Consider the following 17119-nt stretch of genomic DNA (forward strand, 5'->3'; position numbering starts at 1 on the left):
GTGTGTGTGTGTGTGTGTGTGTTTGTGTGTGTGAGAGTGCTCGTTCACGTCGGCGTGCACGTGTCATCTAAAGCAGCACAGCCTCCTCTCCTCTGCCTTAATTAATGCGCCTTCTCGCAAGAGTTTCTCTGGAATATGAAACCATTTTACCTGATGATGCAAACGGCTGAAAACAGCAGCGGGTTAGTTGCCTCGCCTCCTCACCTGACACTTTCCCTTTATGCCAGAGCGCTAATATATGCCTGCGCTACACTTGTAGTTTTTATATCCGTGTATTTTAGTGGCACTGCGATAGCCAAAAGGCTTATTTTGCTGGAGGAAATGTGTGTGTGTAAGCAAAATCCTTTGTACTGCGTGATGAAAAAGAGCGGGCTGTATCACAGCTTGGCAATGATGTGTTCCCGCTACACAAGCACATGGCTACACATCTACACACACACACACACACACAAACATACCCACGCAGAGACACACATAAGCCTCAGTAAAGTCCAGGGCGAACCCTGAAAAGGGGGCAAGAAAGAGACGAATCAGAGGCAGAAGGCACAAAGACGTGACAAATATGCAAATTGTAGCAACAGAGCTCTGGGTCCTTTTAAGAGCAAGAATTATTAAAACGAATAGTTTTTTAAAGATATTATCAATTCATTCTGCCACATTCTTATGTGTTTGAATGCAGGGAATTTGATTTAACATACACAGTGTTTATATTCAGACTCACTCACTTAATAAAAACAGCCAAGGAATCACCCCCACAGCCGCCATACGGACAAGCACCACTCGTTATGACTGGATGGGGCCTGTGGCTCCATACGGTCCAATAAAAGATGGCGACTCACAGTGAAAGAAACTTAACATTGATTTCCCCCTTTCTTTCTTTTTATTAAGCGATGCAAATACAAGACAAGTGGGAAACATTTGAAACATACAAAGACAGAAAACCATCTATTACAGCCACAGAAGACAGAAGAGGCATAATATTGTTGAAACTGCACATTTTTATAAAGAAATTTCAAGCTGTTCATATTCATAATATTTTTTGTAAAAGGATATAGTTCATTAACATCTTATTGCACTAAAACAAAGGCACAAATTCAAAGTTATTTTAATTTATAAGTTTAGTTATCATGCTATTATTTTACTGGTCCGGCCCACTTGAGATCAAATTGCGCTGTTGTGGCCCCTGAACTACAGTAAAATGAGTTTGACACCCCTGTATTCAAGGGTTGGACAAGACTGATAAACGAAGACAAGTGTAATATTGGTGCGAACAGTGCTGTAATATGACTTGATGTTGCGGTGGAAGGTCGTCTGTGCGTATGTATGTGAGTACATGTGCTTGTCTATGAGCATTGTGTATGTGTTGGTCTGTGTTGGAAATAATGGGGATGAGCTGGAACGATTGAAACATGAGAAAGAGCAAAAGCAAAGACATAAACAGGCAAAAAAGGATCCTTTATATTCAGACTCACTCACTTCAACAGTCAACATGTCACCCCCACAGCCAGGACTGGATGGGGCAGAGCTGGGTATCGCTACTGATTTACTGAATCTATTCGATTCTGATTCACAAGGTCCAGATTCGATTCAACATTTGTGAAAAGTGCATGTAAACGCAGTCAATTGATTCATTTAGAGATATTCTAGTTTTAATACCAACTTTACTTGGTTATGAAAGAGATTGTCACAGAACTACATGTAATGCTGCAAATTGTACAAAGATGGAAACTCTCTAACCTGGTGCTTTATTGAAAATAATAATGTTTACATTTAAAATAAAAAAAAAAGCTGTTATATTAATGCACATTTATTTAACATGACCCACTCCTTCAGTACAGTCATGGGTGTTAATTCATGTACTGCAATCACTGTGCACATTTCACCACGTGAATAGACACAACTAAACAGCAGCGCTCTGTTCTCAGGAGGCTAACAAACAGTTAATGGCAAACTTAACAAGATCAATCTAAGGATTTTATGAATCAATATCGGATCGTTCAAATAAAGATCGATTTGAATCAGAAAATCGATTTTTTTTTTTTTTAAACCCAGCCCTCGGATGGGGACTGTGGTTTGATACGGTCCAATAAAAGATGGCGGCTCACAGCCGGGTCACAGTGAAAGAAACTAAACATTGATTTCCCTCCTCTCTCTCTCTCCTCTCTCTGTCCCTCTGCTGCAGCGTGGTGCGTCCGTTTCTCCCAGGAGCCCTCCGACCAGTCGGTGATTCTGGGGGAGCAGGTGGTGCTGTCCTGCCTGGTCTTCAACTACAGCGGCATCGTCCAGTGGACCAAGGACGGCCTGGCCCTCGGCATCGGCGAGGGTCTGCGAGGTGAGGAGGGGACGGGAGAGGAGAGGAGGGGAGGGGACAGAAATCCTGTAATGGGGGGAGAAGAAGAAGAAGCTTCACCGAGCTGCAGGGATCAAAGTGAAGTGAAGAGTGGGGGAATAACTCGGCTACGGCTTCGGTTCAGTTTTTGACTGTAAGAACCCTGACAAAAGCTATTATGGCTGAAAAGTGCAGGGTTTTTTTTAAACATTAAGGGAATGAACACTGTACAGAGAGAGATAGAGTTAAGAGCCAAGAGGCGTGTGAGTGACAATCTGGGCAAAAATGAGTCCTGTATATCATGCTGAATTAGAGAAAATCCCTCACACTGCTGACAAAAGCAGACGCACATTCGCATTTACATTTTAAGCCGACACGCACATCCACGAACGACTTATACTGTGGAGTACGCTTCGTTTCTGGGATGGCGAAAGCATCACATGCGAAACAAAAGTGAGGAGGGTCAAAGGGTCAAAGCCTCAACAGACAGAGAAGGAGTCTTTTTTGGAAAAAGAGAGAATGAGAAGCAGAAAGAAGAAGAAGAAGAAAAGAGAAAAATGCTCCTTCTTCTTTGACCTCAGCCCAAAAAAACATCCAAACGAGCTTTTGACCACTGCAGCTCGCTGGAAGTTGATATTGACATCTTGTGACTGCTGCTGCTGCCGCCGATTTCTCCGACTCTTTGGCAAAGGAGTGAAAATGATCTCTCAGACTTGAATCTGCTCAAGGATGAAAACACTCTGTGTCCCAGAAAGCATAATTAGGTACTGTATGAAATATTAAAACTTAAACGCTTCATTAAAATCAGCGAGGAGCCTCTTGTTGACGAAAAAAAGTGATTTATTGATGATTTTCACCATAAATATGTGTAAACATGACTGACAGTGGCCAGAAACCTGCTTTTTTTAAATAGGTCATCTGTTTTTTTGAATGTTCTTACATCTCATACACTCAAAAAAGTCTATAAAGTGATGTTTTCAATTCATTATCTGCATGAAATCCTACTCTGAAGTGACAGTTTGGGGTTGTTTGGGGCTGTGTGAGGTACTGACACACAGTCAGCGTCTCCGTCTGAGCTGCTGGAGGTTTCGGGTCGGCGCGCTGCCAGTTTGCAGAAGGAGACGTGAGCTACGGCCCAGGAGCTGAGCGATGTGATGCTGAAGACGGAGCCATCTGCAAAAAAAAAAAAAAAAAAACGTGTTGTAGCCACTTTAAGAAGAAAAAAAAAATGTCCACTGCAAAAAGTCAATATCAGCTGAAGTGTAGGCTATTCATCTTGCCATCAAGCAGCACTTTCCTCTGGGACTACATCTCTACAACCTCTGAACTACCGTATTTCTACGCCTAAGCACAACCACAGCACTCAGTGTATTAACGCCACAGATCAGCTGTTTAGAGGCGCAGCATGTAACTTTAGGCCTTTAGGGATCTCTCAATCCAAACTATAAGGAAAAAATGGTGTCAGGTGATGTTGTGGAATAGCGTAGGATCATGGGAGTTGTTGTCTTCACCACCACTTTCGTTTCGATTCGGAGCCAAATTATCCACAGAGGCGGCGTCCTCTCCATGTCAAACAGACACAGTCATTTAGTTCAAAGTCAGTAGTCATGTTTCCATCAGCCTGTTTAGATGCACATCTAGAAGTATGGCATCGGAAAATGATGGAAACGCCATAATTCAAACTAAAATCCCCTGATTCGCACATACGCTCGCTAAAACTGTAAACTGTCTTGTCTGGAACAACATCTATTGCACGTCTGTCCGTCCTGGGTGAGGGATCCCTCCTCTGTTGCTCACCCTGAGGTTTCTCCTGGTTTTCCCTGTTAAAAGGGTTTTCCATGGAGTTTTTCCTCAGTGGATGTGAGGGTCTAAGGACAGAGGATGTTGTTACGATGCCATGTAAAGCCCTTTGAGACAAACTGTTTGTAAAAACGGGCTATACAAATAAAATTGCCTTGCCTTGCCTTGCCTAAAGCCGGGTTTTGGTTGATTCGAAAGGGATGGAAACAGCTTCAAATTCAACTTCAACTTTGACTTCGACTTCATTGTCCCCAGAGGGAAATTTACTTTGCAGGCAGGTAAAAACATAAAGCACAGGAGCACATTCACACAAGTTACGATACAACACTATCGTACAGCTAACAGCTATGTTCGAATTAAGTGTGACATACGTACAGTAGCGCGCTTTCACCCCAACTGCTTCACTCACAAGACAACAACAACATGGCGGACAACATAAGATGTGTGGACGGAGGACGAAATAGTAACTTTTTTAACATTAAAGCAGTACCGTACTTAAGAACTTTCAGTTTTGGTTGAGTTTGGCGGCACCAGTGGGCCAAAGCGGTAGTGTTTTGCCTGAAGGAAGACTCCATTTCCCATGAGCACTAGCGCGTAGCGCCGTAAACATCCTGATCTCCCGGTGCATGGAAATTAACAGAAGAAATGAACGTCCAAACTAAGTTTCTGTTTCCAGCGGATCATTTCTCAGTAAACACACATACACAATCCAACGGAAAGGTGCCGCATTGCTGCTCCCTCCTCGTCGTGACTCGCTAAAGTGAAAGTGAAACTTAAGTGAGAGCCGGGTTCCTACCATGCTCCTCAAAGCTGCTTAGTGCCAGTGAAGGCGATACAGACCATAATGATACAGACCCCCTAAGGCCATGACAGAGGTGTCATTCAACCTGTTGTAAGTCCATGTACCATCACAAAAGTTATGAAAATATTATATGAAGGTTGAAAAGTTCCTTAGTGTTGGTTTAATAAAGGAGAAAAACGCCACCTATCCTCGACAGCAAGCAACAAAGAAACGCCACCATTTACCAGGAGCTCCGTGGGGAAATGTTTATCCAGGGCTTTTCACCAAAGTCCGTACTTTAAAACGAAACACGCAGGATTCAAATTCCTTTTTAATGCTCATTTCCCAGTGATTCGAATCTTTTGTGGATGGAAACATGTTCGTCTGACGTCAGTGATGCTCTGACTTAGAGAAAAAGGCTGGAAGCTGTGAGCGCTGTGGATGTCGTTTTAATTGTTTCTGTGAAAACTTGTGACGTTGATGATGAGGTGTTTACCGGCAGCCAAATGATCCACAGAGACGTCTTCTTCTCTGTAACCGATTAAAACCAGTAGAAACAACAAATTAACCGTTTCACAATCTGTGCTGGTGCAGGACGTCGTGGGAAAGGAGGATATGATGTCATTGGAAAGCAAATGAAGCGAACCGTTAGCATGATTAACATCACAGATTCCTCTAGGTTTGAGAGTTTAGGGAAACATATAAAACATAGATCTAGTCATTTTTAGACATTTTAATGTGAAAAAGGTTACATATTCTAAACTTTAAGATCTAAGTGTGAATGTGCCGTACATTTCAGTGGGTGAGAAAATGAAGGGCTGTTTTTGAACGTATCTCACACATCACCTCGACTATGACTAAAAGCATCATCCAGTGAGAGCGAGAGAGTGAAAAAGCAAACAAACAGTTATTTATATGTACATGAAAATGTCACAGAGGCAACGGAACGTGACGTTGCTAACAGGAAGTAAATTAGCGCTCACGTACAGTATAGACTTTGTTCCCTCTCGGCTCCAAAAACACTGTAAAATAAATTCATCCACAAAAAAAAAAGAAAAAAGAAGGACACACATTGCATAGCACACAAACACATCACGCGCACACAACCACCCACCCACACACACACATATATTCAATCAACCCACCGCCCACACACACACACATACACATATAAAACACAGACACACACATTGTCACTCAAGTGATAATCTGACATGTGATGTGAATCTTGTGTTCAACTCAATTTAATTCACAGGTTCAGTAAAGGTCAGCACATCTCTCTCTCTCCCTCCCTCCCTCCCTCCCTCCATCTCTCACTCTCTCCCTCCCTCCTCCGTCTTCCCAACTACAGCTCCATCATCACTTTGCTTTATGTATTTCCCACATCACCTCCATTGCTTTTTCATCTCTCTTCCTCCTCTGCTCTTTTCTCTCTTCTTCTTCTTCTTCTTCTCATCCCTTCCTCCACCTCCTCCTCCTCCCTCCTTCTCTCTGTCTGTCGGTAATGCTCTCTTTGTCCTTGCAGCCCTCTTTCTTTTTTCTTTTTTCTTTTTTCTTTTTTTTTTGTGAGCATGGTCCCGGTGGCAAACATGCCAGCGTTTGATAAACATGTTGTTCTCTTTGTCTCTTTATTCTCTGCTTTCCCTCCATCTATCATCACCTTCCGTCCATCCATCCTTCATCCTTAAATCGTCTGTGCTGCCGTCCCTTCCTTCATCCCTGACACGCTGTCTCTCAATCTTTTCCTCCCTCTTTTTTTTTTTTACTATAGTGAGCATGAAGTCATGGTCGTGTGTGTGTGTGTCTGTGTGTGTGTGTTATGAAGTTATGAATATTTCCACCCATTCTTGCAGACACCTTGCTGTTGCATGTGTAATCTAACATAGAGGAGGTTGTTGTCATGTGTGATGCTGCTCAGCTGTTGATGACAGAGTGGGCGTGTGGTAAATTCATACCTGCAGTTTTTTTTGTTGAACACCCACACACACACACACACACACATGCAGGAGATCTGCATTCACTCCCTGACAAAAACATCACATCACATACTAGTGAATGTGAATGTGAATGTGAAAAGAAAATCCCTTTTTAATACATAATCAGTGCACATACACACACCAGCATGTGCACATGTATGTTTACATGTGCACATCTGCTCCCTACCTGCAGGCATCATTTCATTTGGTGGCAGTTTTTATTGTTCGTCCTCAAACCTTCCTCCTCCTCCTCCTCCTCCTCCTTCTCCGTCTTCTCCCCGGGGTGCTTTCACCTCTGTGGTTGCTATGCTGCGAGGTGCTGGAGTGGATGATGTAATCTCCACTAATACTTTTGTCCCCCCCCCACCCTCCTTCCTCCTCTCCTCTCCTCTCCTCTCCTCTCCTCTCCATACACCCCGACTGCCTGCCTGCCTGCCTGCCTGCCTCTGCCATCTGAATCCATGATGTCATGTTAGGATTGGGCACGGAGGATCAATGAGTGCCCCCTAGTGGGACGTCACGCTCAATTATGTCTTTGTTTGAGAGGCGAGGGTTCAAACAGAGAGAAAAGGGGGCTGTTGTAATTGGAGCGGCGCTGCCTGTAGTTTCTGCAGTTTTTTTGCGTATGAAGCTGGAGTTGATGTGGCATCCGTCGTATACGTGGCGACGCTTGATCAGTGTTTGTGCGAAAACCCCTCAGCTGTTTATCTCTGGCTGGGTAATTGTGCTACTGTGTCTGTATGTACTCCTGCATTCATTACCTGCCTCTGGGGTTGTTTGTGTAAGAGGACACTGGTATCATGATCTCCAGACGCTCCGGTTAAAGCAAAAAAAAAAAAAAAAAAAGGTTTAAAGGTTTCTTCACAACTTTACGACACAAAATGTCACAAACGCCGAACGCCGTCCGTGAGCTGTGATTAAAAGCTTTGACATTTCCACATGAATACGCGCGGCGTTCAGCTGATCTCTGTCTCCGACTGATGCGATGCAATTGTGATTCGAGCTTTTATCCATTTTCATAAGAGCTTTTTACATTTGCTTTATCTTGTAAACAAGTCAAGTGTCAGTCCTCCGCTGCACGGGGAAGCAGAAAAACACAGTGACACCGACTAAAAGAAGATGAAAGAGTGGATATACAAATGTTTTCAAGGGTTGCCTTTTCTTTTTGTCTTCCCCGCACTGAGAAAAAAAAAAAGACAGAAAAATGGTTCACTTCGCTTCTCTTTTATTGTATCTACCCATTGAGATAGTTTTAGTTTTATTTCCTGAGGGTTTGACAGCGGCGTCTCTGAGCTTTCTGTCGCAAACCTCAGTAAAAAATTTGGGTGAATGAGATTTTGTTTGTGTTCACTCACAACACAGAAAAACAACACCCAGCGTCCCCGGCAGTCTGGATGAAACACACAGAACAGACACAAGAGCAACACAACGACATAACTGTGATATCTATAGAATATTTGAATATTTATAAGAACAGAAAGTAGATCAGGTGATATAATGACACCCCTGTTTGAAGCAGTTTTCATTACAATGAGAATATTCCCCATGAAACCTGTTCATTTTTAATTCCTTGAATTAATAACATTTCACTTCACGTTTCATTATCTTTATTTTTACAAGCTTCTTCTTTGTGCCTCCATTCATTATAACAAAATATATCACAATATGTGAAACCTACTGTAGCTTTGTGTATTTACAGTTTCACCTAGTGTTTTTTTTAATCGACAGAAATAAAAAGTTTTATTCCTAAACCTCAACGTGAAGTTTTTATGTTTTTTTTAGTTTTACTGAAACTCACCGCTCACTGTTTCTAAAATAAAGATGGTATTAGCCTCCAACACACATCCTTCCTGAAGCCAGTGCTATTACGATGACTCATGACTGTAATAGCGGTGCGTAATGTAGCTCTTCCTTCATGCCAACAATCATCTGAAAACAGCAGGGCCGTGTTTTTCCAGGTGGTGGTTAGACTATTTTTAAATTAGATTCCAGAGGTTCATTTTCCAAATGCGACGACGGGCTTTTCTGACCTGCGAATAAAACACATTATGATGCACGACTTGACGCTGGAAGTAAAACAGGAACTCCAACAAGAGCATGAATCAGAGAGTGAGATTTTTTCCTGTATTGTGTTTTTTTTTTTAACTGCAAACCTGCTGTGTGTCTCCTGCAGCCTGGCCCAGATATCGTGTGCTTCGGGCTCTGGACATCGGCCAGTACAACTTGGAGATCTCCAACGCCGAGCTGTCTGATGACTCTCTGTACGAGTGTCAGGCCACGGAGGCCGCCCTGCGCTCCAGGAGGGCCAAACTCAATGTGCTCAGTAAGTGGACCACAGCTGCAGATACAGTGCAGTTTCCTCTCATGCTTCAGGTTTTCTGTCAACCAACCGGCACAGTTTAAAGTAAAATACCTTTTTTTTTTTTTTTTTTTATTCTGAGGAAACTTGAGGCGATTATCGCACACAAGAGAAGAATGTGTCCTCGTGAGGAGAAGGTCTCTGGAGTTTGAGAAAATGAGTTTCTTTTCACAGTTTGACAATGTGGTTAAAACACGGACTGATAATAAAGATGGGAATGACTGCTCAGCTGTCGCCATCACCGCCAAAGAGGAGCAGAGCGTCTCATTTTCCATAAAAGTCAGCACCATATTTGATGTGTTTTTTGTTTTTTTTTGTCTGTTTCCGTGAGCTAAATCATTGTCCGTCTTGACAGGTCGATTTTTAAGAATCCATGACTTGAGCTTTTCCCTTTGCTGGAACTTTATTCAGCCAATATCACATTAAAAAACAAACGAGAAAGCACAAGTCTGCAAAATGAGAATGCACTGATGCGATGCATAACCTCAAGGTGAGAAAGTCAAGTCAATTTATAGTTATGTATCGACAAACCACAACAGGAGTCATCACAGGACAGATTTAATATAGAGCGGGTCGAGACCATATTCTTTACAGTATTGATTGGAGAGACCCAGTGATTCCCACCATGAGCAAGGACTTGGCGACGGTCGTGGTCCAGACTCGGGGTGGGCGGCCATCTTGAACAGAGGTCAGGGAGGTCGAGGCAGGAAAATAACAGCGACAACAAAAAGCAGCGAATAGCCAAGATCCAGCAGATCCAGGTTTCTCCCCCTGTTGCTCAGAGACAGCATGAACCAATCAGATCCAAGTTTGTGTTCACAGGTTGCTTTAAAGGGATAGTTCAATATTTTTGGGAAATTCACCTATCGCCATAACCCCTACAGTCATAGCAGTAGGTTCATCACCTTTAATTATCGGTGCATGTTGTTTTGAGATCAGCGGGGCAGAGACGTGAGCTGCTCAGTGAACACGATGGAGGTGAACGGTACAGGTCCCCTGTCCCTCATCAAACTCATCAAATACACAATCCAACAACTCCAAAACGCTCTGGTGGACAAGTTGTGACCTGCACATTCACCACACTATGAGATAATCATGTATAATTATGTAACATTACGACACATGAAGCAAATACTCGCCGTGTCTGGAATGTAGTTTCGGTTACACATTTGCCTCTAAAACAACTCTGTCCCATAACGTTCTGTTATTATCTCATAGCGTGGTGAATGTGCAGGTCACAACTTGTCCATCAGAGCGTTTTGGAGTTGTTGGATTGTGTATTTGATGAGTTTGATGAGGGACAGGGGACCTGTACCGTTCACCTCCATCGTGTTCACTGAGCAGCTCACGTCTCTGCCCCGCTTATCTCAAAACAACATGCACCGATAATTAAAGGTAATGAACCTACTGCTAAGATTATAGGGATTATGGTGATGGGCGAATTTGCCAAACGTTGAACTATCCCGTTAAACTCACAGATTTAACAACTGCTTTAATGATCATACAGTCAAAGTGGAATAAAAATTTGACGGCTAATTTGAATGAAATTGCAAGCGGCCCAAAGCAGAGAGGTGAAAGGTCAAACTGTTTAAAAACTGACCTGGTTTTCAGCTGGATGAAAATGTACTTTTGAGGAAACCCATTCATGTTTTTCAGTACAATTTCCTCAACCTAATCTAGTGGAAGCATGCACTGATTGTGTACATATAAAGGTTTATTTGTATGCATGAGTGCACCCTGGCTCGAGTGAGTCCCTTTTAAAGCCTGAACCCTGTGTGTGTGTGTGTGTTTCTCCTCCAGTCCCCCCTGAGGACCCGGTGGTGGAGGGAACCCCGGAGCTCCTGCTGACGGCCGGGACCCCGTACAACCTGACCTGCGTGACCCGCGGGGCCAAGCCTGCAGCGCACATCCAGTGGACCAAGGATGGAGCGGCTGTGGAGGGAGCCTACCAGTCCACGGTGACTCACACACACACACAACCGAGCACACATGCACATAATCGCAAACACAGACACACAAGGGAAGACGATGAAACACACATAAAGCACATAAAGTTTATTACACTAAAATGAGATCTGCTTAATCTCCTATGGCTCACTGTAGCCTCAGAAGACTTTGTAGTACAAGATCTCGCACAATTACAATCTGCTGCTCAATAACATCCACTCTCGCTCTGTTTATCTGTTGGTTTTTACAGCGTGCGTTTTGCCGTCGGCTGTGAATTACAGTGTGCACACCTCAGGCCATGCAGCACCCCTGGAGTCCTGCATTAGGGAAACGCGGCGTGTATTTGCGTGTGTGTTTGTGTGTGTATGGTAAACAAGCTTTAGCACATGACTTTCTCAGTGCTTCGTTACTAATTGCAAATTCTGACCTACAAACCTGTGGGCAGAGGCTTGTTGTGCTTTAAAAACCCAATTTCAAGCATTTGGGACCCAATTAATGTGGTATTTATTTATTATTTATTTATTTTTACCAGTGGCAATGAAGAGAGCACAAACATCAGTGAAATACAATACCGGTATTAACTGTATCAAGCTGAGACCTGCCAGTAACTGTTAACAGTCTGAAATGATCAAGGAGAAAACATCTTCACTTTTTACTGGGAGAACACATCAGCTACTCTGGTGTTTGATGAAAGATACAACAAGAAAAACAGTATGAGAAATAAAAAAGAACGCTGTTCTTTTAAAGCCTTAAAAAATGAATGATTTATTTGGAAGGAAAAAAAACAAAACACCTCCGTTTTATTATATCGTTCATTTAAGCTACAAAGTGTTTGAGCAGGATGACAGGGAGGGAGAATCATAACGATCGTACCTTTTGATTTCTCTACTTTTAAAAGTGGAACAAAGAAAGTGGAGAGAAACTTGCGTACGGTGGCCCTGAGAGCTCAGTGCAATGCATCTGAAGAAAACACATGCAAAAACTTCAATATCTTCATCAATATATTAAAAAGCCTATAACAAGCCTGGAGGTGGGTGGATGTTAAAATTAGGGCAAAAAATAACTTGATAATAATAATAACTAAAAGAAAATAGTGATGCGCCAGCTGGGACGCATTTGTTATTCAATGCTTTCATCTTCAGAAGTGACGATCGTGCATTGAACAACAAGTCCCAGTCAGGTTCATCACATTTTAACGTCCCCTGGAACCTCTTCCTTTGTGGTGTATATCTGCACTGCAGCGCACGTCAATGTGGTGTCAAACTGATGAAGATGTTTTCTTTTTGCGTGTGCTTTCTTAACTTCTTTAATGCAACTAGATCAAACACACACACACACACATACACACACCACCGCCCCTGAATCCAACACAGACACAGAGTCATTATTTGTCACTTGTCAGTCAGATGAGTTACACCGTCAGGTTTGTTCAAATCAGATTTGCCGCCGGCGACGTGCAGCGATCGCAACTCCTCTAAACTGAAACTTAACGAACAGGAAATAATATGTTTCATTGAGTCTACGTATAGTGGGCTTTTACTTTTTCTTTTTTCTTTTTAAACTAAACTTAACGAACAGGAAATAATATGTTTCATTAAGTTTACGTATAGTGGGCTTTTACTTTTTCTTTGTTCTTTTAAATTTCTTTCTTCAATTTATCCATATCATACATACACATACACAAAAACATACCCTCTCATGCGTGCATATACTGATTAACAGAAGAAGAATAAATTATGTTACAAATCATCAAATTAATAATAACAGTAATAATGACATAACACAAGTATCAAGAGAGTAATGGAATGAAAAAAATAAAATAACTAAATAATATATTATAATAATAATTAAAAAACACCAACAACTGTAACACAAAAAATAAAATAAAATATATATACTGTATATTGATTAGAAAATTTACTTTTTCAGCCCCTAAATTATTATGGAAAGTGAAGTGTTACTGAATCATCTATTTCAGGTTCCTGTTTGCGGTGTGTCATTAGATGTACTTGCAATTATCTCCAGATCACTGACTGATTCCTGAACAGTTGTCTGTTTGTAGTGGTGTTATCAGGTCTGTTTGTTGAGGTTTGAATGATTCATCATGTCGGATGTGGCGTTTCAGATCTTTTTGGACCAAACATCTACATTTGACGATTACCTTGTTCATTTGATCTGTTTGAGTGTATTGATGAAGTATGTTGATAAATGTAATCAGTAATACAAGACATGAGCAGCTCTCAGAGCCCTTTTTATTTTGGGCAAAGTAGCTAAAGAGATGTTCTGATCTCAATCAACGTTATTTAATTGATCCAGTGTTTGAATATCACTTCTCATGTTTCAGTTGCGTTGAGTCCACACTAACAGTGTATCTCTACAGTATAGTCACACTTCAAATGAGCTTCGTATCACCACTGTCAACCAGACTCGCACCTCAGGAAAAAAAGAGAAGCACATGTGGAAACAGAAATAGACGTCAGTTGCTTTTTTTATAGTTAATGTTCATGACACGGCTCCAAACACAAAGATCCGACACATATTTAATTAACCTGCGTGCACACATGTCGCTGACTCACAAAGAGAAGAGAGGAAAGTGTAGGTGACACTCGCAGTGCCGTGGTGTATTTTTTGCACCACATTAACACTCCTGCTCCCATATACTCTCCCACACACATGAAATTATGCCTGCGAGCCGAGCGCATGCATGTTGACACACACACACACACACACACAGATGCAGACAGTTGCGTGTTTGTGCTTTCATACGCAGCAGCAAACACCCTGACTCACACACTCACTCAAACACGGATGTTTTTACATCTCTTGCAGCCAGTTTTATGCCCCCCTACACATGCTCATACATATTACATGCTGCACTTATGTTACTGTGTTACTGACCACGCATTTACACTACACACTGAGAGCAGAACACACTTTTCTTGACAGGTTTTGTGGCTGCATCACAAAAACACCTCCACCTCCTCAATCCGAGAAGACCGGATTTTTATGTTTTCATTGTGCAAGAAGAAGATTTACGGCCCGTGTTCTTTATGGCTGCTGCTAAGGATTGTTTTCATTATTGATTCACCTATCAATTATTTTCTGGCAGAGGGATGGATACGGCGCTAATACAGAGAGCGTTTGATCTATAAAATGTCACGAACTGTGAACAATGCTCATCCCCGAAGCCGGAGAGATAACGTTTGTAAATTGCCTCTTCTGTCCCGACCAAACCCCAAAATATATTCAATCTACGCTGATAGGAAAATGAGAAAAGCAGCAGCAATAGTCGTCGTGTCCAATTAATCAATGAAACGTTTCAGCACTTCTGTGTTTCTCTTTAGCTTTACCACATGAGTATTCAGCTCTCATTTCAAATGCAAAGCCCGCTGTCATAATAAAACTGAAATGCTTGCATTAATTGAAAGTGGACTCACTTTTCTGCACCGTCATTAAACTTCTAACTTGTGAAAAAAAGAAAGTACAGGAGCAAGAATGTGGATTTCTATAAAATGTGTCCTTTAACGTCACCTTTTCAGATGCAGATCTCTCTTCTCTTTTCTGTCCCACTTCCTCGTCGTTAAATTGTTGTTTTCTTATTCTACCTCCGGTTTGTTATCACTGTTTCTATTTTATGCCATTTTCTCACTTCTCCTGGCTTCATTAGTAACGCTCCTATGTCTCTTCTCTCCCATTTCTCCCATGATATTCCCTCTTCCCTCCTTTTTATGTCCTTTTGTCCTCTCCTTTCACTGTGCTCCTTCTCCTCTTCTTTGATCTCCCTCTGTCGGTTCCTCTCCCTAAATCCTCTCCTCTCCTTTCCTCTTCTCTCCTCCTTCTCATCTCCTCTCCTTTCCTCTTCTCTCCTCCTTCTCATCTCCTCTCCTTTCCTCTTCTCTCCTCCTTCTCATCTCCTCTACTTTCCTTTCCTTTCCTCTCCTCTCCTCCTCCTAATCTCCTCTCCTCTCCTCTCCTCTCCTCTCCTCTCCTCTCCTCTCCTCTCCTCTCCTCCCCTTGATCTCCTCCTCCTCCTCCTCCTCCTCTCCTCCTCCTCTCCTCCTGAACAGGAAGTGCTGCCGGACAGGAAGAGGGTGACGACCAGGAGCTACCTGCCTTTAACCCCGGCCGACACCGACAGCGGCTCCAACTACACCTGTGTGTCCAGTAACCCCGCGGTGCCCATGGGCAAACGAGCCACCGTCACCCTCAACGTCCACCGTATGTTACAAATTTTTTCTCTCTCATGTAACTGAGCTATTTTTGTGTAGACACGTAAAATCACTCATTTTAATGCCCCGGCACTTGACGCCTTCAAGTAATTATCAACAAAAATGACACATATGCTGTGTACATGGATTTACAGCCTCTATTTTTCCGCCCTTCTCCAGAACTTGGACTCGTTCCAAATTTGATGTAGCCGCTTGCGTTGTTTTTTTGGCACCGATTTCTGAAGCCAATAATTTTCACCTAAAGCAGTTCAGCAAGTTGATTTCCTCCAACTCGTGGAAAAGAAGAAACTTTTTCTTGTGTGTGTGTTTAAAGGATTTCAGTCATGTCCCTGAAGAAATAAGGAATGATTGCTCGCAAGAAAATTGTAGTTTGAATATTCAATCAAGAAGATTGATGTGTTTTTCCCGCCTGGCGTTGTTGGTAATTACTGGAAGAACAACCACAGTAACAGTGGATATGGAATCAGTGCTGTGTCACTAACGAAGGCCGAGCAGAAGCAGGGATTTCGTTGTGAAATTTACAGTTTGCGTGACTTATTTATGCGGGGAATCAATCATCACGCTTCTCAGTGGTGGCGCGACACAGCAGTCACTCACGCCATCACTCACTTTATATTTAGTTTCCATAATGAATATTCATCTCTCCCCCGGCGTAGATCCACCCACGGTGACGCTGTCCATCGAGCCGCGGTCCGTCCTGGAGGGGGAGAGAGTCACCTTCACCTGCCAGGCCACTGCCAACCCTCCAATCATGGGCTTCAGGTACGGGGGTGAAAATATGATACCTCAGCACTAAACATCTGTTAGCATCTGTTTAACACTGTCGCAGCTTCAATATGGAACAGACTTTGTCCTGCAGAGCAAACGGAGGAGGCAGACCGCGGCTCTGTGCCAAAGAACTTATCCAGTCTGCTTCCATCCGGTCCCTGGATGTGATCCTGAATAGAAATTTCTGCTTAGGGAACAGAATTGGTCAAAGTATTGAACATTTGCACAATTAAACTCTGACTTTTATCTAAAGTGACAGAGCCGAAGCAGTGAAATTGCTAAACGCTGGACTTTTAACATGACGGCCTTAAACTGGGGTTTGAGACTCCAGCCCGGGGTCCCGGTGTGGGAGCAGTGCCAGGTGCTCCGGCGCTGAGCCTATTGAGTCTATATTAAAATGTCATCTAATGGCAATATACAATATGGTTGTATGATTTTTGAGCAAAGATACCTGGCAAGATAGAGTGTGAAGAGGAAATGTATTTAATTTTCAACCACTCCCTCAGGTTGTGACATCAAAATGTTAGTTTAATAGCTTTAATTGATAATACAGTATAAAAACAATAATGGAAATCAAACATTTGGATCATTATGAAAAAAAAAAACTATATAAAAAGGCCCCATGTCTTTGATGTCTCCTGCTGACTCACTTCTGTTCTCCGTCAGATGGGCTAAAGGCGGCGTGCTGCTGGAGGGGGCGAGGGAGAGCGTGTTTGTCACCACCGCCGATCACTCCTTCTTCACCGAGCCCGTGTCCTGTCAGGTGTTCAACGCCGTGGGGAACACCAACGTCAGCATCCTGGTGGACGTGCACTGTGAGTGCAGCGTGCAGAATAAATTAACTCATGATGTTTTGTCAAAGTGAAGTATATTACTATGAAAGTGGCCATAATACATAATACACAATGAACAAGAATTCAATCAATCAAC

The 17119-nt window shown here is 42.6% G+C and overlaps 1 protein-coding gene across 1 annotated transcript in view; it reads left to right on the forward strand.

Annotated features, from left to right (window-relative positions):
* kirrel1b (kirre like nephrin family adhesion molecule 1b) overlaps positions 1 to 17119 on the forward strand; it is a gene marked incomplete at its 3' end in the record, with an annotated part of 88033 nt that overhangs the window by 49962 nt on the left and 20952 nt on the right. The window contains exons 2-7 of the mRNA XM_083990960.1: positions 2183 to 2332; positions 9060 to 9209; positions 11046 to 11203; positions 15260 to 15410; positions 16078 to 16183; positions 16856 to 17004. Of these exons, the coding sequence (XP_083847086.1) occupies positions 2183 to 2332; positions 9060 to 9209; positions 11046 to 11203; positions 15260 to 15410; positions 16078 to 16183; positions 16856 to 17004 (864 nt within the window). The remainder of the gene's footprint in view (positions 1 to 2182; positions 2333 to 9059; positions 9210 to 11045; positions 11204 to 15259; positions 15411 to 16077; positions 16184 to 16855; positions 17005 to 17119) is intronic.

This window comes from Trachurus trachurus (genome assembly GCF_905171665.1).
Source record: "Trachurus trachurus genome assembly, chromosome: 17".
In the NCBI taxonomy this organism is placed as follows: domain Eukaryota; kingdom Metazoa; phylum Chordata; class Actinopteri; order Carangiformes; family Carangidae; genus Trachurus; species Trachurus trachurus.